The following is an 18,426-nucleotide window of genomic DNA, read 5'->3' on the forward strand; positions in this document are numbered from 1 at the left end:
TAGCCCTTACAGTCCATATCTTGTACGCCAGTTATACGTATGACTGTACTCGTGAGATAATAAGAGGCCCGTCCCGAAACCAGTGGATCAAACATGGTATGCAGATCTGCGTCGTATCCGAAACGTGGCCGTCATCGTGGCATGATAATGAAGGTCTTAGTTCTTTCTTTCTTTTTTAATTAAACACACTAATAGGGAATGACGCCGTATGTTACCCTATATTTGCTATGTTCGATGTCTTATAGCATGTATCATATGATCAATGAAATACGTATTCAAGTCCAGTCGAGATCTAAAGACAAACAATTTACACATATAGTACTTCCGTATAGGCAAAGATGACCGTATCTGGCAAAGCGTAAACAACGCATGCGATTGCTCCACAAAATGAATCCCTGCGCGACTCTTAGAATTTAGCCTAAGCCGATAGACCAGCCATATTAGCATGAACCCAGCCCGGGCACAATGCAATCTGATCTACTCCGTACATAACCAGATTAACCTGATGATGTTATACTCACCATACTACCGAGAAAATACCGAGAGAGATAATATTTAGACTGAAGAAAATATATCGGATATCAACCCTTTCGTCCGTATCTGCGCCATATTTGCCCGAGAGGGGTTTTGGAGTCTAGAAGTATACATCATAGGCAAACCCCGATGGGCTCCGCTTTATTGGCGGGCGGTTGAGCAACCTGGTTGTGGTACTTTTTACAGCGGATAGCGCGTGAGAATAGGCCGAAAGACATAATAGGTGGCAGGCTGATTGGAGTTGGAAGGATCCTGAGTGGAATGCAGGACTGGGCTCATTTGACTCGACCACGCGATACGATGGAGTGAATAGGGCCCCGCGGCGACGTTACCACGTCTTGGATTGGATGGAGCTGCATGATAGCCGGGAAAATAGAATTATCCACGGTGTTGTTATTGATCAGGACGAAGTAGCAGGCTCATGGAATCCAGAGGTATAAAGTAGCCCTCATATCCTTCCCCTGTTGGACTTTTCTTTCTGTATCCAAGCGTTTATATCCAAACCAAACACTATCTTAAGCTTATTTTTCAAGGTTCTTTACCTACCACTTCTATATTCATCATGTCTCCCTGCGCCTGCAACTGCTGCTCCGGTGACTGCAACTCCTGCGCTTGCTCTACCTGCAAAGTAAGTCATTGCTTTCTCTTTCCGTGTCTTATAGCCACCATTACTTAGAGTGGAATGCGGCTCCGAGGCGAAAGATATACTAACTACCCTTCTAGCACTAAGCTGGATCACAGCCCTTCACCACCGCCGTCTTCCTCCAATATAACCCATACCAGACCCGGGCTCCCACTGCTGTCGAACTAGCCGGTGCGCGGGTGTCCTTACTATCAAGGTCGTGAGATAACTTCGTTGTGATTGTTCATGATCGAGATGGTTGTATGCTTGGATCTGGGGATAGGGCCTGGGGCCTTGTGGATGGGGTGTTAAGTTTATATAGGTTCAGATCTGACCTCGAGTACGTTCTTGCTATGTGGTTTTCTACCAACTATAAATCAGATGATATTACTATCTGTAATATTTATTGGTATCTATATGCTCCAGTAAATATGATTTGATCTTGTTGATGTAATGAATCGTCCGCGTACCTAGCACATACGTTGATTGTATCCACCCGAATACTGAAGAACAAGAATATAAGTGTATAAAAGCGCTCAAATTGCAATTCATTCTAACTAATGGGATGCAAATGAAATAAACATTCAATACATATGTATTAACAGATCTTTGGATCTAATATAACCATCACAGCTCGTCTTTCGAGCGAGGCGCACCATTACCTGCCTCTTCGCCACCTGCGCATGCAGCCGGCGATGTAACAAGCATCGAGTACACGCACTTCTCCTCTTCCGCTGTCTTCAAGATCTTGTTCTCCTCGCCACACTCCAAAATGACCTTGGTCGACCGGTTAGGTCCATTCCAGCAAGACTGGCCGCGGTTGTACTCAATTGTCATCTTCTCGACATTTACGACCTCACCGGCCGTGTTGACTTCTTCCACGCTCGTGGTTCCAACATTCGAGAATTTGCCCATGGACACGGAATTGCCTCCCTTCCTCTGGTTCTGCTTGGTGGAATCAAGGAAGCAGTGCTCGTACGTGTACTCACCCGCATCCTGGGTGATACATACTCCCCTGAGTGCGCGGAAGATAGAGTTAGGGCCATAGTCCTGCTCCAGGTCGGCACGCTGGTCGCGTAGCTTGTTTTTGAGGCTTGTAACAGAGTCTTGCGCGGCCTTGAGGGCATCGCGTGCCTGGGTCACGGCTTTGGATTCCGAGGAAGACTCCTCACCTGCCTTGGGCAAAATGCCTTTTTCTTCAAGGAAGCCCTTGACAGAAATCACCTTGTCTTCGATGAAGCTGACAAGTGATGGTGGGAGATAGGCAGCGAGCTTGTACACTATAGTTGCCTGTTAGCATGTACTAGGTGTCACAAGAACCTAAGGAATGACGTACCTAGATCCGAGTCATTGCACCCATCTTCTTCATTTTCCCAGTGCTCCCAGTTAATACCGCTATCCTCGCCGTCGGTCTTGGCAATCTCGTCCAAGTCGCGGTCCAAAACACCGTTCGCACCCTCAGTGCCTTGGTCACGAGCAGCGTAATCCTCATAGCTACGGACCGCACGTTTGACACCCTCGTCATTGAAGTTGGGGTTATATTCCACCTTGAACTTAGCCAGAATATCCTCAAGCTCCTTCACCCGCTCGTGGGCTTCATCCCGCTGGTGACGCACGTCAATCAACGCATTGCGTAGCTCATCTACACGGCCCTTAGCCAAGTTGGAAAGGGCACTGACTTTGCCCTTGCCCTTTCCAGTGCGGACCACCTTACTGTCCTGCTCCTGGGCGAGCTTCAGGTCGGCCTCGAGGTTCTGTTCCTTGAGCTCAGCGCCCTGAACCTCGGCCTCTAGCACAGCGATATGATCCTCAATCTCCTGCTTTTGGCGCCCAGCATCGACGAGAAGTTCCTTCTTCTTCCTCAGGGCAGTAGTCATCGACTTTTGATTCTGCTCCTCCTGCTTCCGCCATTGCTTGCCAATCTCCTTGCATCGGTCTTCACACTTCGTACCCCCAACGCGAGCCCACTCGTCGCTACCATCACAGCACTCCTCATAATCACAGATACCATCGTTGATACGCTGAAATGGAACGTATGATGGCCGGTGGCCCTTGTTTTTGCAGTAGAATCCTGGGAGGGCGAGTGCAGTGTCCAAATCGCTATTCCCAGGCCGGTCGGCCACTGTTAACGGTGAATTACGCGAGATATGTGCGCAGGCAGACGTGCCGGGCTCGTCGCTTCCGTCGGGGCAGTCACAGTAGTCATCGTTGACGGCCGAGAAGGGGATTTTGACCGAAGGATTCGAGATACAGGTGAATGTAGTCGAGTCCTGGTAGAATTTGGCAACTAAGGATACTAAATTAGTATGACGTCCAAGAGAAAAAGGTTCAATTGCCTATCATAGATCACTGCTACACGAGTCGGCTGCAGAAACACTAGTGGAGATCTAAAAACCAGGGTTCAAATACTCACATTCTGGGCCTAAGCCACGGGGACGAGCAGGCTTGTCACTACTAGCCTGGACCGCCGACCCAGCGGCAGCTAGCAACAATAACGACTGAGGGAGTCTCATGCTTGAGGCATTGAGCTTTGTTTGTGGAGGTGCGGAGAGAGCTTCTGGCCAGCTGTTGATAGCGGGCCCTGGCTGGATCTAATCGCTGCTGAGTCAGCACCCTATCTTTACAACTTTATCGTGGCGAAGTGGGAGCATCTTTCATCAACCGCATCGCAAACATGGGTAATGACGGTGGCAGGTGAGTGACTCTGTTATAGATGCGCTACAGTCTGGACATTTCTAACACTAGGATTTCTAGTATTCCGACTCGCCGTGAGCTCGTCCGCGAAGCAGCTCGTGCCCCGAGCACGGCGCAAGTAAAAGAAACCCAGCGCGAGCAGCAAGAACACTCATGGACTACCTGTCCGCTCTCACATAAGTCCCTCTCTCGGCCGATTGTATCAGACTCAGTCGGGAATCTTTACAACAAGGATGCTATACTCCAGTTCCTGCTTCCCGGCGACGAGGTCGAGGGCATTAGCTCCAAAGCCGACTGCGAAGAGATCCTATGCGGACGAGTGAAGTCGCTCCGGGATGTGGTCGAGATGAAGTTCGAAATTGACACTGAGCTTACCGAGCACCCATCAGGCCGTGCTTATGCACCCCGTGAGCGCCGCGAGGGCTGGATCTGCCCGGTCACCGCAAAGCCGTTGGGTCCGAGTGTGAAGTCTGTGTACTTGGTGCCATGTGGGCATGTGTTTGCGGAGGAGGCTATCCGACAGCTTAAAGGCGACAAGTGCTTGCAGGTAAGAACCAGCCTTTGATACAAAGAGGTGGCAGTGGCTGACCTGTGTGTGCTAGTGCAACGAATCCTACACCGAAGATAACATCATTAACATCCTTACCACCAAAAAGGAAGACAAGGAACGTCTGATGGCACGAGGCCAGAAACTTGCCGAACAAGGCCTCACGCACTCCCTCAAAAAAGCTCCCGGGTCAAAGAAGCGCAAGAAGAATGCCACCGCCGAGGGTGCGACTGATGCTCCCGGTCCCATAGAGCCTGCTGGCTTGGTGGTACCTAAGGTGCCTAAGCCATCTTCGGATCATCAAAGCCGAAGCAACACTTCCACGCCGGTGCCTAGTACTGCTTCTGCGAATGGAATCAAGAACGCTGCTACTTCTTCGCTCACTGCCCGTGTACTGGCGGAGGAGAATGAGAAGAAAAAGCGCCGGAAGATGATGGGTGGGAATGAGAATCTCGACAGTCTTTTCACCAAGAAGGACGGCGGGTCTAAGAATCGTGATTTCATGACCAGAGGATTTTCTATATCATGACCTGCGGTGTTCTATATTTCTGCTGCGCAGAGGTAGACACTAAACCTAAACAGAGTGCCTTTGCTTTTCAATGTGACACAAGGTCATGGGGGAGTTTTATTTCCGGAGTTCATAGGGCTTTTGATGTTCTTCAATGATTGATGGTGATTACAGTGTTGTATGCTGGAGGACTAGACTGCTAGCCATACCGTACATTCCAAAATTAACATGTACAATTATCTGAACTGATTTGACATGACGAAACGAAACGAGGACATAAAATGCAATTCAATCAACAATCCTAATGTACAAAATATTGCTCTCAGATAAAGGAAAAACAATGCCTCCTACATTCTACAAAAAGAGAGGCCTAGGCATTCAGCTCGGTCTTCTTAGCCTGCTTCCAGGGCGGCGGTTGCTTCTGGCCCAGGCTCCTGGTGATCAAACCATTCTTGTAGAGCGTAGAAACAATAACCTTCTTGCGGCCAAGATCCTCATCGTTGTCATGGCGAGTCTGGCGGACGTCAAGAATCTTGACATTAGACAACTCAGCGGCCCCGTTCTTGTCCATAAGCTTATGGAGAAGCACAGGAGTCAATCTGGTAGTCTTTTTGCGAAGAGCCTCCTGTGCGCGGAAGACATCTCCGGTGGTGGTGGAAGAGGTGATGATGTAGTCAGAAATGTGCTGAGACATCAATTTGGAGAGGCGGGCGAAAAACTGCATAAGGTTGTTAGTGATGTCGGCATGAAAAGGTCGAAGGGGGGATACGAACGACAAACTTGACATTGCCATCAGCCAGCGACAGAGAACCGAGGCTGTTCTGCATCTGACCCTTGGTCTCTGCGCCATACAAGCGATCTCCTTGCTCGCTAGCTGCCTTCAATTTCTCCTGGAGAGCGGTCTCGCCGGCCTTGCCGTCCACAGCCCCCGCTGCATTGCGCAGAAGAGATTCCATTGTTTTAATGTCGGGGAACCGGAGACGGTCACCCCAGTTACCAGACTCGCCTTCGATCTTAACCGACTTGAGCTGGGCTTCGATCGCTCGGCTGCTAGGCTTGCTAACAACGGTGACTTTTCCTCCCAACATTTGCATCAAACCAATTTCCACGGCAGCTTGATGCGCAGCCTTCATGTACGGTAAAGGGCGTGGGTTGTTGTACCATCTATTATCAATCAAGAGGGACATCGTTAGCAAATCAATCTAGAAATCAAACCAGGATGCAGAGGCATCGAATTGGAAACTTGGATCGAACATACGGCTTGACTTTATCGGCATGTCCTTTTGGGCCCCTCAGACGCCATTCTTTCTCCTTGAGATAACCAATCCTGGGCATTCCCTCCCAGGTCAGGTTCTCCTCAATTTCTTCGGATCGTGCTTGACCCTCTTCGAGACTGAATGCCTCCTCTGGTGCGGGCTCTCCAGGACTCATACCAGTCCCAGGCATGATCTGGCTCCCAGTGTAGGGATCTGCTGGGCCTGGAGGTTTGTCGGTGCCCCAAATCTTGCGCCGAGCGCGCTCGAGGATTCCGGGGGAGGTGTCGGAGGCATAGCGGCGGGTTTGGCCGAGAGGCGAGATACGGGGGGTGGCTTGAATTCTGCAGCTGGAACAGATGAAGTTTGCCTCTCGCAGAGGAAGGCGCATTGAGGGTCGCATTATTAAGGTGGGCGCGAATGCTGTTTGAGAGCGTCAAGCTGGCGGAGTTGGCCCGGACGGAGAAACAAATTCAAGAAAGGCACTGGTCACGTGTCGGTGATCTTGATGCTTGGCATTTTGGTGTTCTGCCCTTCATCAAGGCTAGGAGTTTGATATTATAAATAAAATACTTTACGCAAATGGAATTGCATATTGTGTTTTGTTCTATCTGTTTCTTTTTCTTATGTTTTTCAAAAGCTCCACAGTCGATGTTCAATATTCGATGCTATTTCATATGTGTACAACCTTGCCAAAACTGCCAGTAACTGCAGACCAAAAGAAAAAAGAAATGTAGCACAATTATATCTTATTTTTCACTAGTAGAGGGTACACTACACTCAGCATATGATACACCTCAAGAATATCTCTTGGATCCTATCCTCAAGTCTTCGGGGCTACATTATGTAGTCGGACAAGGGAAAACAATCATTCATAGAATCATAGTATGCGAACTGTATATACACATGCACCGCTGGTAAAATACTAAGCAAAATCGACAAAAAGAACATTTTGTGCATAGCAAGTAAAACAATTTACTCACGGACAAACATGCCCGCCATACCCATACCCGTACCAATGCACATACTAATCACACCGATCTCCTGGCCACTGCGCTCCAACTCAGGAAGTAGGGTAGCGAGTTGACGAGCACCAGTAGCACCGAGGGGATGGCCGATAGCAATAGCACCACCGTTAGGGTTAACCTTCGCCTGATCGATACCAAGCTTGCGAACACTGTAGAGCGCCTGCGAGGCGAAAGCCTCGTTAATCTCCCAAACACCAACCTCGGGAACCTCAACACCAACAGCCTGCAGAAGCTTAGGAATGGCAACAGCAGGGCCAACGCCCATCTCATCGGGGGCACAGCCCGCGACAGCAGACGCGACCCAGCGCGCTTTGATCGAACCAGACAGACCCAGCTCCTCAGCGGTGGACCGACGCATCAACAAAGCAGCAGCGGCACCGTCGCTAACCTGCGAACTGTTACCGGCGGTGCTGGCACCGGTAGGCGAGAACGCGGGCTTGAGTGCGCCTACCTTCTCGAGGGACAGTCCGTGGCGGATACCGTCATCCTGGGAGACTGTCACGTCCTTGGCGGGGGCATCTGGGTTCTCGGGGTCGAGGGTCTTGGTAGTGACAGAGACAATCTCGGAGTCGAAGCGGCCAGCCTTCTGTGCGGCGGAGGCCTTTGCGTGGGACTCGACAGCGAAAGCGTCCTGGTCTGCGCGGGAAACACCGTAGCGGGACGCGACATTCTCCGAAGTGATTCCCATGGGCATGATGCAGTCACGGGCATCCTGGGAATAGGACTCCTTGAGCTCGGGCCAGAGGACTGTGGGGATGGCGCGGGAGCCGTAGTTGCGAGTCATGGATTCCATGCCGCCGCCGACGCCAACATTAATAGCGCCGGCACGGATGCCGTTGGCGATTGTTGTGATCGCTGCCAGGCCGGATGAGCATTGGCGGTTGATTGTGTTGAAGGGCACGGAGTGAGGGAAGCCGGCGTGGATCTGGCCCATGCGGCCGGCTTTGGCGCCGCCGAGTTCTTGTAGGACGGAGCCGATGAGCACATCGTCGATCTGAGCGGGGTCCAAGTTCGGGTTTGCCTTCAGTGTTGCTTGCAGCACGCTAGCGAGTAGCTCTTCTGGGTAGGCGTCCTTGAAACCACCCTTCTTAGCGCGGGTGACCGGTGTGCGCAGCGAGGAGAGGATGACGATGTCATTGGGGGACTTCTGAAGTACTTGGCGGAGCCCGCGGGGAATCGGAGAAGCCATGATTTTGTAGGTCGATTGGATTGTTTGGAATTAGTTGGAAGTTGTATACCGAGGGTCAAGGGTATTTCCGGTCTTTCGCGGCGCTGTTAGTTTCGACTTGAATATCATGCTCTGGGGTAGTGACTTACATCTGTATAATGGCTAAAGTATGCAACAAAGAGAAAAGAGATAAACCGGCAACAATTCATTCCAACACTCCCCGGGACACCAGAATTACTTATAAGCAAATGCCGGGCAAAATTCCGGGGTCGGATGTAGTTTGGTCGACTACCGTTCCTGGGTGGCCGCGGCACTGAAGATCGGCTAAGCGGTTTCCCGCGAAATGTGGGGAGAAGTTGTGGGATGTTCCAACTTCTAGTTATATATTCTAGTCTGTTTTAAGTCTTGCTAATTATTTCTACAAAAATTTCTCTGGATATTCTATAATACTAAATTATCCTAATGGCCGCCATGCAACTCTTGAGATATACATCGAGACCCATCGGATGCTTATGTCAGCTATTTCGGTTCGGCACTTTGGAACCGGAAGCCAAGCCGAGGATAATGTCGACATTCCCGAATTTGATATCTTTGGATTCATTTAGAAATTGTGTGATGAACTGATTGATAACCCTTATGAGGGGTACATATGTGGTTCCCCTTGCTCATTACTCCATGAAAGCCATCTTTGCCAGGCAAGAAGCCTCCAGGTTGTTCTCCTTGGACACAAGCCAGAACTTAACCTGAACGACCATTTCAACCATGGTGATGCCAGCTTCTGCCAGTTTGAACATATCAGCATTGGCCACCGGGGCTCCCTTGCAAGTCTTCCATCCATTCTTCTTCCACTTGGGTAGCCACTCCGTCAAGCTGCGGACCAGGTACTCGGAGTCTGTTTTGATAACGAAGGTATTCAACGGCATGGGGACTTTGCCCTTGCGCATCATATTGCGGCGTTTTTCGATGATGGAGGTTGCATTGCGCAATGCCCGCAGGCATGCGGTCAACTCAGCGATCTGGGTCGTGTGGCTGTGGTCGTCCTTACCTGGAATGGGCCAGGAGATGTTGCCAGCGTTGCCACGGCCGTAGAATACTCCGATTGCCGAACGCTTTCTAGTCTTTTCAGTGAGACATTCTCCATGAATGGCGATGATCAGGGAGTCTTCGTGGCCTTCGTATTGTTTGCAGTCCAGGCATTTACGAGTCGAAGTGGGACATGCAAGACACATCCACGAGCCGATGTCGATTTCCATTTCCTTCAAGGTGAAGCGGGTGGGGTATTCGTCCTCGGCACGGAAGCGGCGGTCTGCAGGAGTTATCTCTCCAGTCTTCTCGGAAGAGCCACCTACGTGGTGGCGGCTGCCCTTGGTGGTTGGACCATGTGCAGTAGAGCTGTGCACGCAAACCTCCCTTCTCTAGCCACAATGATCAGTATGTGAAAGCATGGTTTTTGTGCAGCGAGAAAAGGCGAGGGAGATTCTTCCAAGATTATCCTGAGGTCAGGACCAGTGTGCTTACCTGAGATGCATGGTGGGCCTTCTCTTTCTGGGGTATCTGTGACTCTCGGGGCACGTGAGCCAATTCCAACACCTCAGATTCCTTGAGCTTCTTTTTCTTCGTACTGATGCGAACAGGAGCAACACTTCCAGGCATCGTGGCCGAAGGTGCTTTCTAAGAGATGAAGTGTAGTCAGTCAAGAGAGTTGAGGTGAGGAAGAAAGAAAGGAAAGATTAAAAATCAAGAGGGGCAGTTGAAAACAAAGGTAGATGGGAGATGGGAAGAATGAGAAGGACAATCACAGTCAAAGCAGGTAGAGTCTAGAAGCAAACAAAAGTGTACCTGCTTCTTGTCAACATTTCATGTGGCCCCGAGGTATATTTCAGCAAAGTTGTAGTGCTCCCTTATGAAGGCTACAGAATTAAGTCCTGAACACATCAAAATAAGAATCAAGGTCAGCTTTTAAGAAGAACTAAATATCCCATCGAAATAGAACAAAGAGTTGCAGCTTGTCCCACTCTTAGGTTGAGATAACGCTCATGCCATTAAGCGAATCAGCGCTGTAACAAACACAATGCCAAGAAAAGAAATTAGTTAGAAGTCGACGTCGCAGCAAGGTACTATAGGCGAATTACGAGTGTGAAACTTCTACGTGGGGGCGACAGCTTAGTGCTGTGTTGAGCTGGCTGGAGCATCAAAGGAGAGGCGCTGGTGATGTTTAGGGAATAGCTCGTAAAATTGGTAGAGCAACCGAGATCCTATAAATAGGACCAGATATCGAGAGGTCGAGGTATGTAGTGTAATAGAAAATGAATTCATTATTTGAAGAAGCTAAGTTCAGAAATAGAGTGGAAATTGAATACGAGGCCATGAGCGCCATTCATGTCATGTCATTCACAGGCGAAGTCATTTCGTTCATAGAAATCATGGGTCGAATGAATCAAATAAGAAAATATGGCTGATATGACCATGAGTCCAGTGATGACATTGAGGGCAACCTCAGCGAAATCACCAGAATAAAGCGGGTTTCTTGTCGACAAACCTGGCTCGGACCCACGTGTCCCTGGCCATTCTCGACTGTCACGTGTGAAGAATCCGCACGGGTACCTTGCGTATAAGGTCCGATCGCCTCGATAATGATAACGATAACGATAATGGTGGCCCGATAACGAAAGAACTCGGGAGCTCCGAAAATCATGTGTGGAGATCGCGATAAGGGTGTCCCTAACGAATGTTAGGGCCTATATATATACCGCTGCAGAGACAAACAGATATTCTGTTTGTCTTCATGATCTTTTGGCCTAGCGGTCAAATGCTCTTATATGATCCCATAGGAGTAGCGGCCTGAGTTGACCTGGGATTAAGGGAATGTCACACCTTGGAAGGGAGTAGTGCGAGACTTTCCATCCGGCCGGCCGAAGTACTGGACTCGGGTGCGGATTCGAGGGACGGGGAAAGATCGGGGGTTGAAGCAAAAAGAACGACCACTGCGAGTCCGAGTCCGTCATAAAACTGTAGTCGTACCAGGTCTGGGTAACCACTCTGTAGTCATTCTCGTTGACTGGATCGACAGAGCGAGTGTATGGGAGTGGCCAGCTCACTCCACGGTATTTGATGCACCGTCCTTGTCATTGGGGTTAGAAAGACGAGGGTTAAACTTCACTGTAGACTAGGTACTTTCTTAGGTGCCAGAGAAGAGAAATGGGCCCTGGGTGGGAGTGGCCTCGGAAGGCTCGTTGATGTTGAGGGATTTGTTGATTAAGGTGTGCAGAATGAGCGAGGGCTGGCTAGCCCTTTGGGCCAGGTGGGGAGAGAGATCGCCATTAGCCAATTTGGTGAGGGTGGGCTTGGGTTCATTGACGTTCAGCGCCTGGCTGTGCTGGGCCACAAATGGAGACAAATTGACCCCATTGGCCAGATGGGTTGGCAGGGTCGGAGGAAGGTATTGAGTCCAGGGGCGCAGGACGGCAAACTCTCTGTCTTCAATTAGTGGCTGGGATGGGTGGAGAGAGAGAGGGATGTGACTTACCTTTTGCGTTTGAGTGCTCCAGGCCCTCAAGGGCTCGCTTTGAAAATCACCTCATTACCAGAGTTCCAGGTAATGGAATGCAAGGGAAAGAGGTTAGGAAAGAACGTATCATCAAGGAAGTACAAGTACATACATATGTAGATTATATAGTCCTGGAGGGGTTAGGCTTCCAACGTTGGTTTGGACCATTCCGAGAGGAAAAATAGGAATTAGCTTAATTAACTTAAGTAACTTAATTAACTTAATTAGATAGATTGTTAATTCGAGATTTCTCTAATTCGAATGAGAATTACTTTGGTTGGATCTCACTGTTGTTTTAGATATTCTTCCATTGTTCTCTTCTCTTCTATTGATCATTACCCGATTGGGTCACCTCTACATGATACATCAACCACACATTGGACCAATCAAGTGATGCATAAGAGAATGAAGGGCTACGGAGTAGTACGAAACTATATGACATGATATGCAGGTCGGAGGCCTGTCGGTGAAAAAGCAGTAGGACAATCGTTATACACTACGAAGTACTTCCATTGTGTGTGGTCATCCCCGGCCCGGTGATTGGATCTCTCATAATATGCACTCGCCAGCCAGATCTACATTCTCCTACAGAGCCGTACAAGCTGAACATGCAGTAAATAACAGGATTAATTTTTTATATTTAAAATCAATACATGTAATACATTTTGAAAATAAAAACTAAAGAGCCATAAATAGATTTATGTACTTGCCAGTACAAAAACCCATCCCTTGTCCCACGAAATCACTTGGCCCACTTTTGCCTCTTAATTTTTGTCTCGCCATTTTTCCCCTTGACACGGTCCAACTTTGTGAGTCATTTCTTCTGATTTAAAGGATTTCGGTCCAAGAGAGTCTTCTTCTATAATCCTCTATATAATTTATACTAATCACCACTAGTGTTTCTTGAACATCATGCCTCTCATCAACACTACTGAAGTCAATGAGGACACTCGTGGTATGTGGAATTGTGGCCCAAAGCCACGTATGTGATACTGATGGTCTCTTCTGTAGTCCTTGGATACGACCCATTGCTGTCGCCCTACTTCTTGCAGAATGAGATCCCCGCGGTGAGTCAATGGTTTTTTTTTTTTTTCTTCACCCCCGCTCTTTGCGGGGACATGGCAAAACTTCCAAGCGCACCAACTGACAGCAATTGTCTGTATAGCCCACTCGTGCCATTGATACAGTCCGTGCCGGCCGGAACCAAGCAGTCGAGATCATTGAACAGCGCGATGACCGCCTGCTCGTCGTTGTCGGACCATGCTCCATCCACGACCCCGACACCGCACTTGAGTACGCCCGCCGACTCAAGGAGCTCTCCGTAAAATTGGAGAAGGACCTCTGCGTGATCATGCGTGCCTACCTGGAGAAGCCCCGCACAACGGTCGGCTGGAAGGGACTGATCAACGATCCCGATATCGACGAGACCTTCGACATCAACAAGGGTCTGCGCGTCTCCCGTAAGCTGTACACCGACCTGACCAGCACCGGACTCCCCATCGCCTCCGAGATGCTCGACACCATCTCCCCTCAGTACCTGGCAGACCTGATCTCTCTGGGCGCGATCGGCGCCCGCACCACCGAGTCTCAGCTTCATCGCGAGCTCGCCTCGGGTCTGTCCTTCCCCATCGGCTACAAGAACGGCACCGACGGTAACCTGACCGTCGCCGTCGACGCCATCGGTGCCGCCTCGCACCCCCACCGCTTCCTCGGTGTCACCAAGCAGGGCCTGGCTGCCATCACCAAGACCTCCGGTAACGAGCACGGTTTCGTCATCCTGCGTGGTGGTAACAGAGGTACCAACTACGACCGCGCTAGCATCAAGGCTGCCCGCGAGGCTCTCCGCTCCAAGAAGCAGCGTGAGGTCCTCATGGTCGACTGCTCGCACGGTAACTCCAACAAGAACCACCTTAATCAGCCCCTCGTCGCCAAGGAGGTCTCCGACCAGCTCCGTGAGGGTGAATCTGGTATCATCGGTGTCATGATCGAGTCAAACATCTACGAGGGTAACCAGAAGGTTCCCCCCGAGGGACCGGAGGCTCTTCTCCGCGGTGTCAGCATCACTGATGCTTGCATCAACTGGGAGATGACCGTCGACGTGCTCGAGGACCTTGCTGATGGTGTTCGTGCTCGTCGTACTGCCCGTAAAGCGCAGCAGTAGAGGGTTATTTTCTTTTTCTCTAGATGATGCCCTTCTTGTCTCTGATTTTTATAGCCCTTCTTATGTGGAGGGGAGGGAGAACGGGTCTGGCATAGATACCTCATTTCGGTGCCTGTTTGTTTCTTTTTCTCGGGTTTTCAGCGTTTTTCCATTGTACTTTTTTTTTTCCAGCTTGTTTCTTGGAGAGCACCCTTGGGATTCATGTGTGAATGTGTAGTCGGTGTCAAAAAAACATTTATGAGGGTTTTGCGTTTCGCTGGGACTGAGGATTTCATTAGTATCAGTGGACAAAAGTTTTAGGAACGTGATCAAAGACTGAATCTGCTTTTCTATATTTTTCTTTTCCAGGGTCTACCCTCTACTTATAAGAATCCTTTATTTTTTTCTGCTCCACTACATGCATTGACCATGTGTGGTTCCTGAGCCCGCGGCAAAGCGCTTCTCCGGTGTTGGGGATGGATCCCTCCCTTTTTGGGGATTAGTGCGGAAACTTAGGTTAGAAAGGTCTGTTTCGGTGAAAATCGCTGTTAAGAAGTGATCTATTAGTGGGTAACTAGTGAGGGTGGTAGTACCTACATGTAGTATACACCATATGTTACATTGTAGGGATCTGAAGATGGATACGGAGTAGAAATGAGAGCAGATAGAAGCAGATCTATGTACTGTACACGATATACATGGAAGCCCGCCCGTCCACCCCCTTCGGAGTGTCAGGACAGACTATATTGACTAGGAACACATTCCAGAAAGATAAAATAAGAAACGCCGGAAACCCCCTGGGAGAATGGAAACAGGCCACGATAAAAGATCGCGACTTGCTATGCAAGAGAGAAAAAGGTATTGCAGATGGTGCGAAGTGAAGATCAGCGAAGGGAGAGAGGTGGATCCAGATTATGTCCGCTGGTAGATGGAAATCAGATCAGCATTGCATTCGAGGACGTTATGCCACTCGGCCCGTCCATTTCACCCTTCGCTCTTTTTGTTTACTTGGAGGACCAAAGGTGACACCCATCTACCGCCCCGTCAACCAGCCAGTCCAGCTCGATGTCTTGGTCTTCGCAGCTTGTTCCACGTTCTCAGCCAGCACATCCAACTGACCAGGCAAAGGAGCGCCAGTCTTCGCTGCTGCTGCATCTAGAGCTTGCTTAGCCTGCACGGCCTCCATAACACTGCCTTGGGCATTATCGGCACCCTCAATAGCCAAGCCTGATGCAGATGTCGGTGCAGTGTTGGCACCGGTGTCTTCCATGTTCAGCTTCTCGAAGAGGAATCGCTTCGCCTTGGCCCAGGGTTTCTGTGCCTTTTCCTCCTCGCGCTTCTGCTTCATAATTTCACCGATCTTCTCTTTCTTCAAGAGCTCTTGCTGTTCGGCAGTTGCGGTGCCGTTGGCGTACGCGACCTCGGCATCCTTGAGAGTCGCAAGTTCCTTCTCGATCCAAAGCGTGCGTTGGCGGCGGTTATAGAGCGTGAGCGAGACCATTGAATAGACCGTAAGAACACCGCAGATACCTAGTATGATCCAGAAGAATTAGTATAAATCCGGTAGGGGTGAATTCGGGGGTCCGTTGATTGTCATCGCTGACTCGGACTTCGAAGCATCGTATGTTGTTTGCTGGTATTTTGCTCCTCTTACACCACGGGGCAGGAAACATACCGGACGCGGCAATCAATGAATAGACCATTCCCTTGTGCGCTTTATTGGCGAACTTCCGCCCAGACTCAATCCATCGATCCGCTCCGCTTCCAGCTGCCTGTGACTTCCGAGCAGCCCGTGCCTGTGCTCGCAGTCGTTCCACCTTCTCCTTGGGTGTCTCCGGTTGGCCATTCGGGCCAAGTTGCTGTGGTGATGACTTCGTGCTGGTGTTCTTCTTTCCAAAATCTGGGGCCTGGTACGCGCCGCCGGTCTTGGAGTTGGCGTAGGGCCCGGTGGCCGTGAACCGAGTTGCGTCTGCGGCGGATCGGGACATGTTGGGAGTTCCCGGTTTCGGGGGGTAGACCTCAATATAGGGATTGAGAATCAAATTAATATTACTGGAAATTGGCCGGAGGCAATTGGAGGGCCGTGGTGGGGTGATGGAGCTGGAGACAGTTGATAAACCGGGGGATTTGCAGGTTGAAGGTAAATTTTCAGCACGGGAGATGCGCCAAGACATCCAAACAGCTTCAACTGATACGGCTTCAATCTGCTTTCGGTTCTTTCTGTTCTCTAAGTTCATTCTGGGGGGATTTTTTAAAAAAAAATCATATGTTATCAATAAATTATCCCACTTATTCTTTTTGCAAAGATTGACTGGCCTCTCTAAACACATCCCTTCTGTATCTTTATTCTGATATATATCCCTCGTCGACCCTCTTTGGAACACTTGACATCTACATCCATCTCCACTCACCACTTTTAATCTTTATTTATCAATTAGTCTATCGGGGCTGATATATCGATAAGCAACTTTTGGACCAACATACACATCTTCCAAGGTCCCATCGGGAGGCTCTACTACTGCTCCAATATGGGAGACGGCTTCTACAACGCCTCGGACCTGAACTCAGTCCTCAGCACCTTGTCTAATCTAGCTTCTCAGGGACAAGGCAGCTCTAACCAGCATGTACCCACACCTATTCATCCGCCAAAAATCATATCGTCTAAATCCAAGCTTTCGGAAGATCCACAACCGCCGCAGCCAAGGATAACGAGACCGTTCACTTCTACTTCTGCATCTGACTCGTCAACTATCACAACTTGGCCTGCAGCACTAAAACATGTGATGCGCACCGTGGGTCAAAATGAAGAAACTCAAGCGCGCATTCGCGGCGTGATCCGAAGTCAACACCGTCATGAACAACAATGGTTCCAAGCCCGTGAGGCACTATTGAAGCAGCAGCAGGGTCGTCCTGCGAAACAGAGGGAGCTAGATGCAGTTCTGTGAGTTTATCCCTATGCTACTGCTCTGCAGTGTTTTATTATTGACTAATCACTAACGCTAAACAAAAAGGAGGTCGATCGGTGCCCCTGTAAAAGAGGAAGATGGCTCGGTATGTTCTCAATGCCCCCTTTAATTATTCGCTCCGACTGATTGCCATTAGACCGAAAAGGAGTTCGCCGCAGAGATTGCAACCTACGATGCAAAGGTGCACAAGGCAGCCGTGCAAATGGGAGATGCTATCATTGCCGAATTGCGCGGTCTGGGTATTCCATTCTTTACAATTCGGAAGGAGTTGGTTGAAGATAACCCATCCAAATTAGAAGGCTCACAGCCACGGAGCCAGACTGAGTCCACTGGAACCACCTCGTCGCCAATTGCCAAGTCTGAGCTTGTGAATTTGCAGCAACGCATGTTGGAATTGCTGGAGGATCTGTGTAAATAGTGAGATTTTATTTTGATTGATTGACGTTGACCGCTTTTTTATTCATATTCCCGGCTCGACCAAGTGTGGCTTTCGACCTTGATCTCTAAACTCGTCTTCATCGCATCCTTGATCCCGTTCCCAAGACCGAACGAATACATACCCTCGCCTAGCACCCATTTACCCCAAACCCAGCGAGCAGCATCCCTCTTTCAAACTTGAACATTGATAGTGATTTCTTCATTCGGCCTGAGCAATGGTGTTTTCTCAAATCCGACGAGAAGAGTCTTCTCTATTTGGCTTACGGGCCAGTTGTAAATTTGTACAACTTCTTGGCCATCAATCGTACCTGTGTTCTTAACCAGTACCCCGACTGACCAATAAATCCTCATGTCGTGAACATTGGTGGGCTTGCTCGAGAACACAGTGTAACTCAGGCCATAGCCAAACCACCAGAGAGGCAGCACATCCGGGTGATGATTATACCATCTGTAGCCGACTTGGGTATCTTCTTCGTATTTGACAACTTCATCAATACCTGGCCATGTTTCCTTGTCCCAATAGAAGGGAAGGTTTGTATAACGCCGTGACCAGGTGACTGGGAGTCTTCAGGAGAGGTTGGTGTTTCCAAGTAAGACATCTGGCAGAGCATTTCCAGCTTCTTGCCCTCCATACCACGCTTGAAGGAAAGTGGATGCTTTTTCAATCCATGGAAGCTCCACGGGCAACCCTGATTATATGAGGCTTTCAGGACGTTGCACGCTCGAGATGAGAGCCTCGACCAATTTGTCCTGGCTCCCTGGCAAAGCCATACTCTTTCTATCGTACCCTTCGCTTTCCCATTCTTCGTTAAGCCCCAGTACAACTATGGTCACTGCACTTTCGTTGGCTAGTGCGAGGGCCTCCTAAATTAGCTTATCGGCGCTTGGGATCTGCTGGAGGTACCCGATGCGGACAGAAGGATGAGCAGCAAAGACATGATTTGCGTCAGTGCTCGATGCATTGGCAGACAATTCACAGGT

General features: G+C 49.6%; 9 protein-coding genes across 9 annotated transcripts; 3 read left to right on the plus strand and 6 right to left on the minus strand.

Moving 5' to 3' along the window:
* Positions 1-1,783: 1,783 nt before the first annotated feature.
* On the minus strand, positions 1,784-3,669 carry N7537_002217 (uncharacterized protein; the record flags this gene model as incomplete). The annotated part of the gene is made up of 3 exons (XM_056893275.1): positions 1,784-2,436; positions 2,493-3,443; positions 3,570-3,669. The coding sequence occupies 3 exons, from the start codon at positions 3,667-3,669 to the stop codon at positions 1,784-1,786; spliced, it is 1,704 nt and encodes a 567-aa protein (XP_056758270.1).
* A 161-nt stretch (positions 3,670-3,830) lies between these two features.
* N7537_002218 (replication termination factor 2) lies at positions 3,831-4,926 on the plus strand (the record flags this gene model as incomplete). The annotated part of the gene is made up of 3 exons (XM_056893276.1): positions 3,831-3,850; positions 3,911-4,397; positions 4,453-4,926. The coding sequence occupies 3 exons, from the start codon at positions 3,831-3,833 to the stop codon at positions 4,924-4,926; spliced, it is 981 nt and encodes a 326-aa protein (XP_056758271.1).
* A 349-nt stretch (positions 4,927-5,275) lies between these two features.
* N7537_002219 (mitochondrial 54S ribosomal mL50 protein) lies at positions 5,276-6,561 on the minus strand (the record flags this gene model as incomplete). Its single annotated transcript, XM_056893277.1, has 3 exons — positions 5,276-5,623; positions 5,679-6,069; positions 6,164-6,561. The coding sequence occupies 3 exons, from the start codon at positions 6,559-6,561 to the stop codon at positions 5,276-5,278; spliced, it is 1,137 nt and encodes a 378-aa protein (XP_056758272.1).
* Positions 6,562-7,133: 572 nt separating this feature from the next.
* On the minus strand, positions 7,134-8,375 carry N7537_002220 (uncharacterized protein; the record flags this gene model as incomplete). The annotated part of the gene is made up of 1 exon (XM_056893278.1): positions 7,134-8,375. The coding sequence occupies one exon, from the start codon at positions 8,373-8,375 to the stop codon at positions 7,134-7,136; it is 1,242 nt and encodes a 413-aa protein (XP_056758273.1).
* A 647-nt stretch (positions 8,376-9,022) lies between these two features.
* On the minus strand, positions 9,023-10,007 carry N7537_002221 (uncharacterized protein; the record flags this gene model as incomplete). Its single annotated transcript, XM_056893279.1, has 2 exons — positions 9,023-9,769; positions 9,873-10,007. The coding sequence occupies 2 exons, from the start codon at positions 10,005-10,007 to the stop codon at positions 9,023-9,025; spliced, it is 882 nt and encodes a 293-aa protein (XP_056758274.1).
* Positions 10,008-11,532: 1,525 nt separating this feature from the next.
* Positions 11,533-12,212, minus strand: N7537_002222 (uncharacterized protein; the record flags this gene model as incomplete). The annotated part of the gene is made up of 3 exons (XM_056893280.1): positions 11,533-11,844; positions 11,881-11,917; positions 12,190-12,212. The coding sequence occupies 3 exons, from the start codon at positions 12,210-12,212 to the stop codon at positions 11,533-11,535; spliced, it is 372 nt and encodes a 123-aa protein (XP_056758275.1).
* A 601-nt stretch (positions 12,213-12,813) lies between these two features.
* N7537_002223 (3-deoxy-7-phosphoheptulonate synthase) lies at positions 12,814-14,062 on the plus strand (the record flags this gene model as incomplete). Its single annotated transcript, XM_056893281.1, has 3 exons — positions 12,814-12,856; positions 12,913-12,968; positions 13,067-14,062. The coding sequence occupies 3 exons, from the start codon at positions 12,814-12,816 to the stop codon at positions 14,060-14,062; spliced, it is 1,095 nt and encodes a 364-aa protein (XP_056758276.1).
* A 1,012-nt stretch (positions 14,063-15,074) lies between these two features.
* N7537_002224 (cytochrome c oxidase assembly protein COX14) lies at positions 15,075-16,278 on the minus strand (the record flags this gene model as incomplete). Its single annotated transcript, XM_056893282.1, has 2 exons — positions 15,075-15,571; positions 15,717-16,278. The coding sequence occupies 2 exons, from the start codon at positions 16,276-16,278 to the stop codon at positions 15,075-15,077; spliced, it is 1,059 nt and encodes a 352-aa protein (XP_056758277.1).
* A 291-nt stretch (positions 16,279-16,569) lies between these two features.
* N7537_002225 (DUF2458 domain-containing protein) lies at positions 16,570-17,425 on the plus strand (the record flags this gene model as incomplete). The annotated part of the gene is made up of 3 exons (XM_056893283.1): positions 16,570-16,982; positions 17,053-17,092; positions 17,144-17,425. 3 exons carry the CDS (start codon positions 16,570-16,572, stop codon positions 17,423-17,425), a joined length of 735 nt encoding a protein of 244 aa, XP_056758278.1.
* Between the last annotated feature and the right edge of the window lie 1,001 nt (positions 17,426-18,426).

This window comes from Penicillium hordei, assembly GCF_028827395.1.
Source record: "Penicillium hordei strain IBT 12815 chromosome Unknown utg000001l_segment0_segment0, whole genome shotgun sequence".
Lineage (NCBI taxonomy): Eukaryota > Fungi > Ascomycota > Eurotiomycetes > Eurotiales > Aspergillaceae > Penicillium > Penicillium hordei.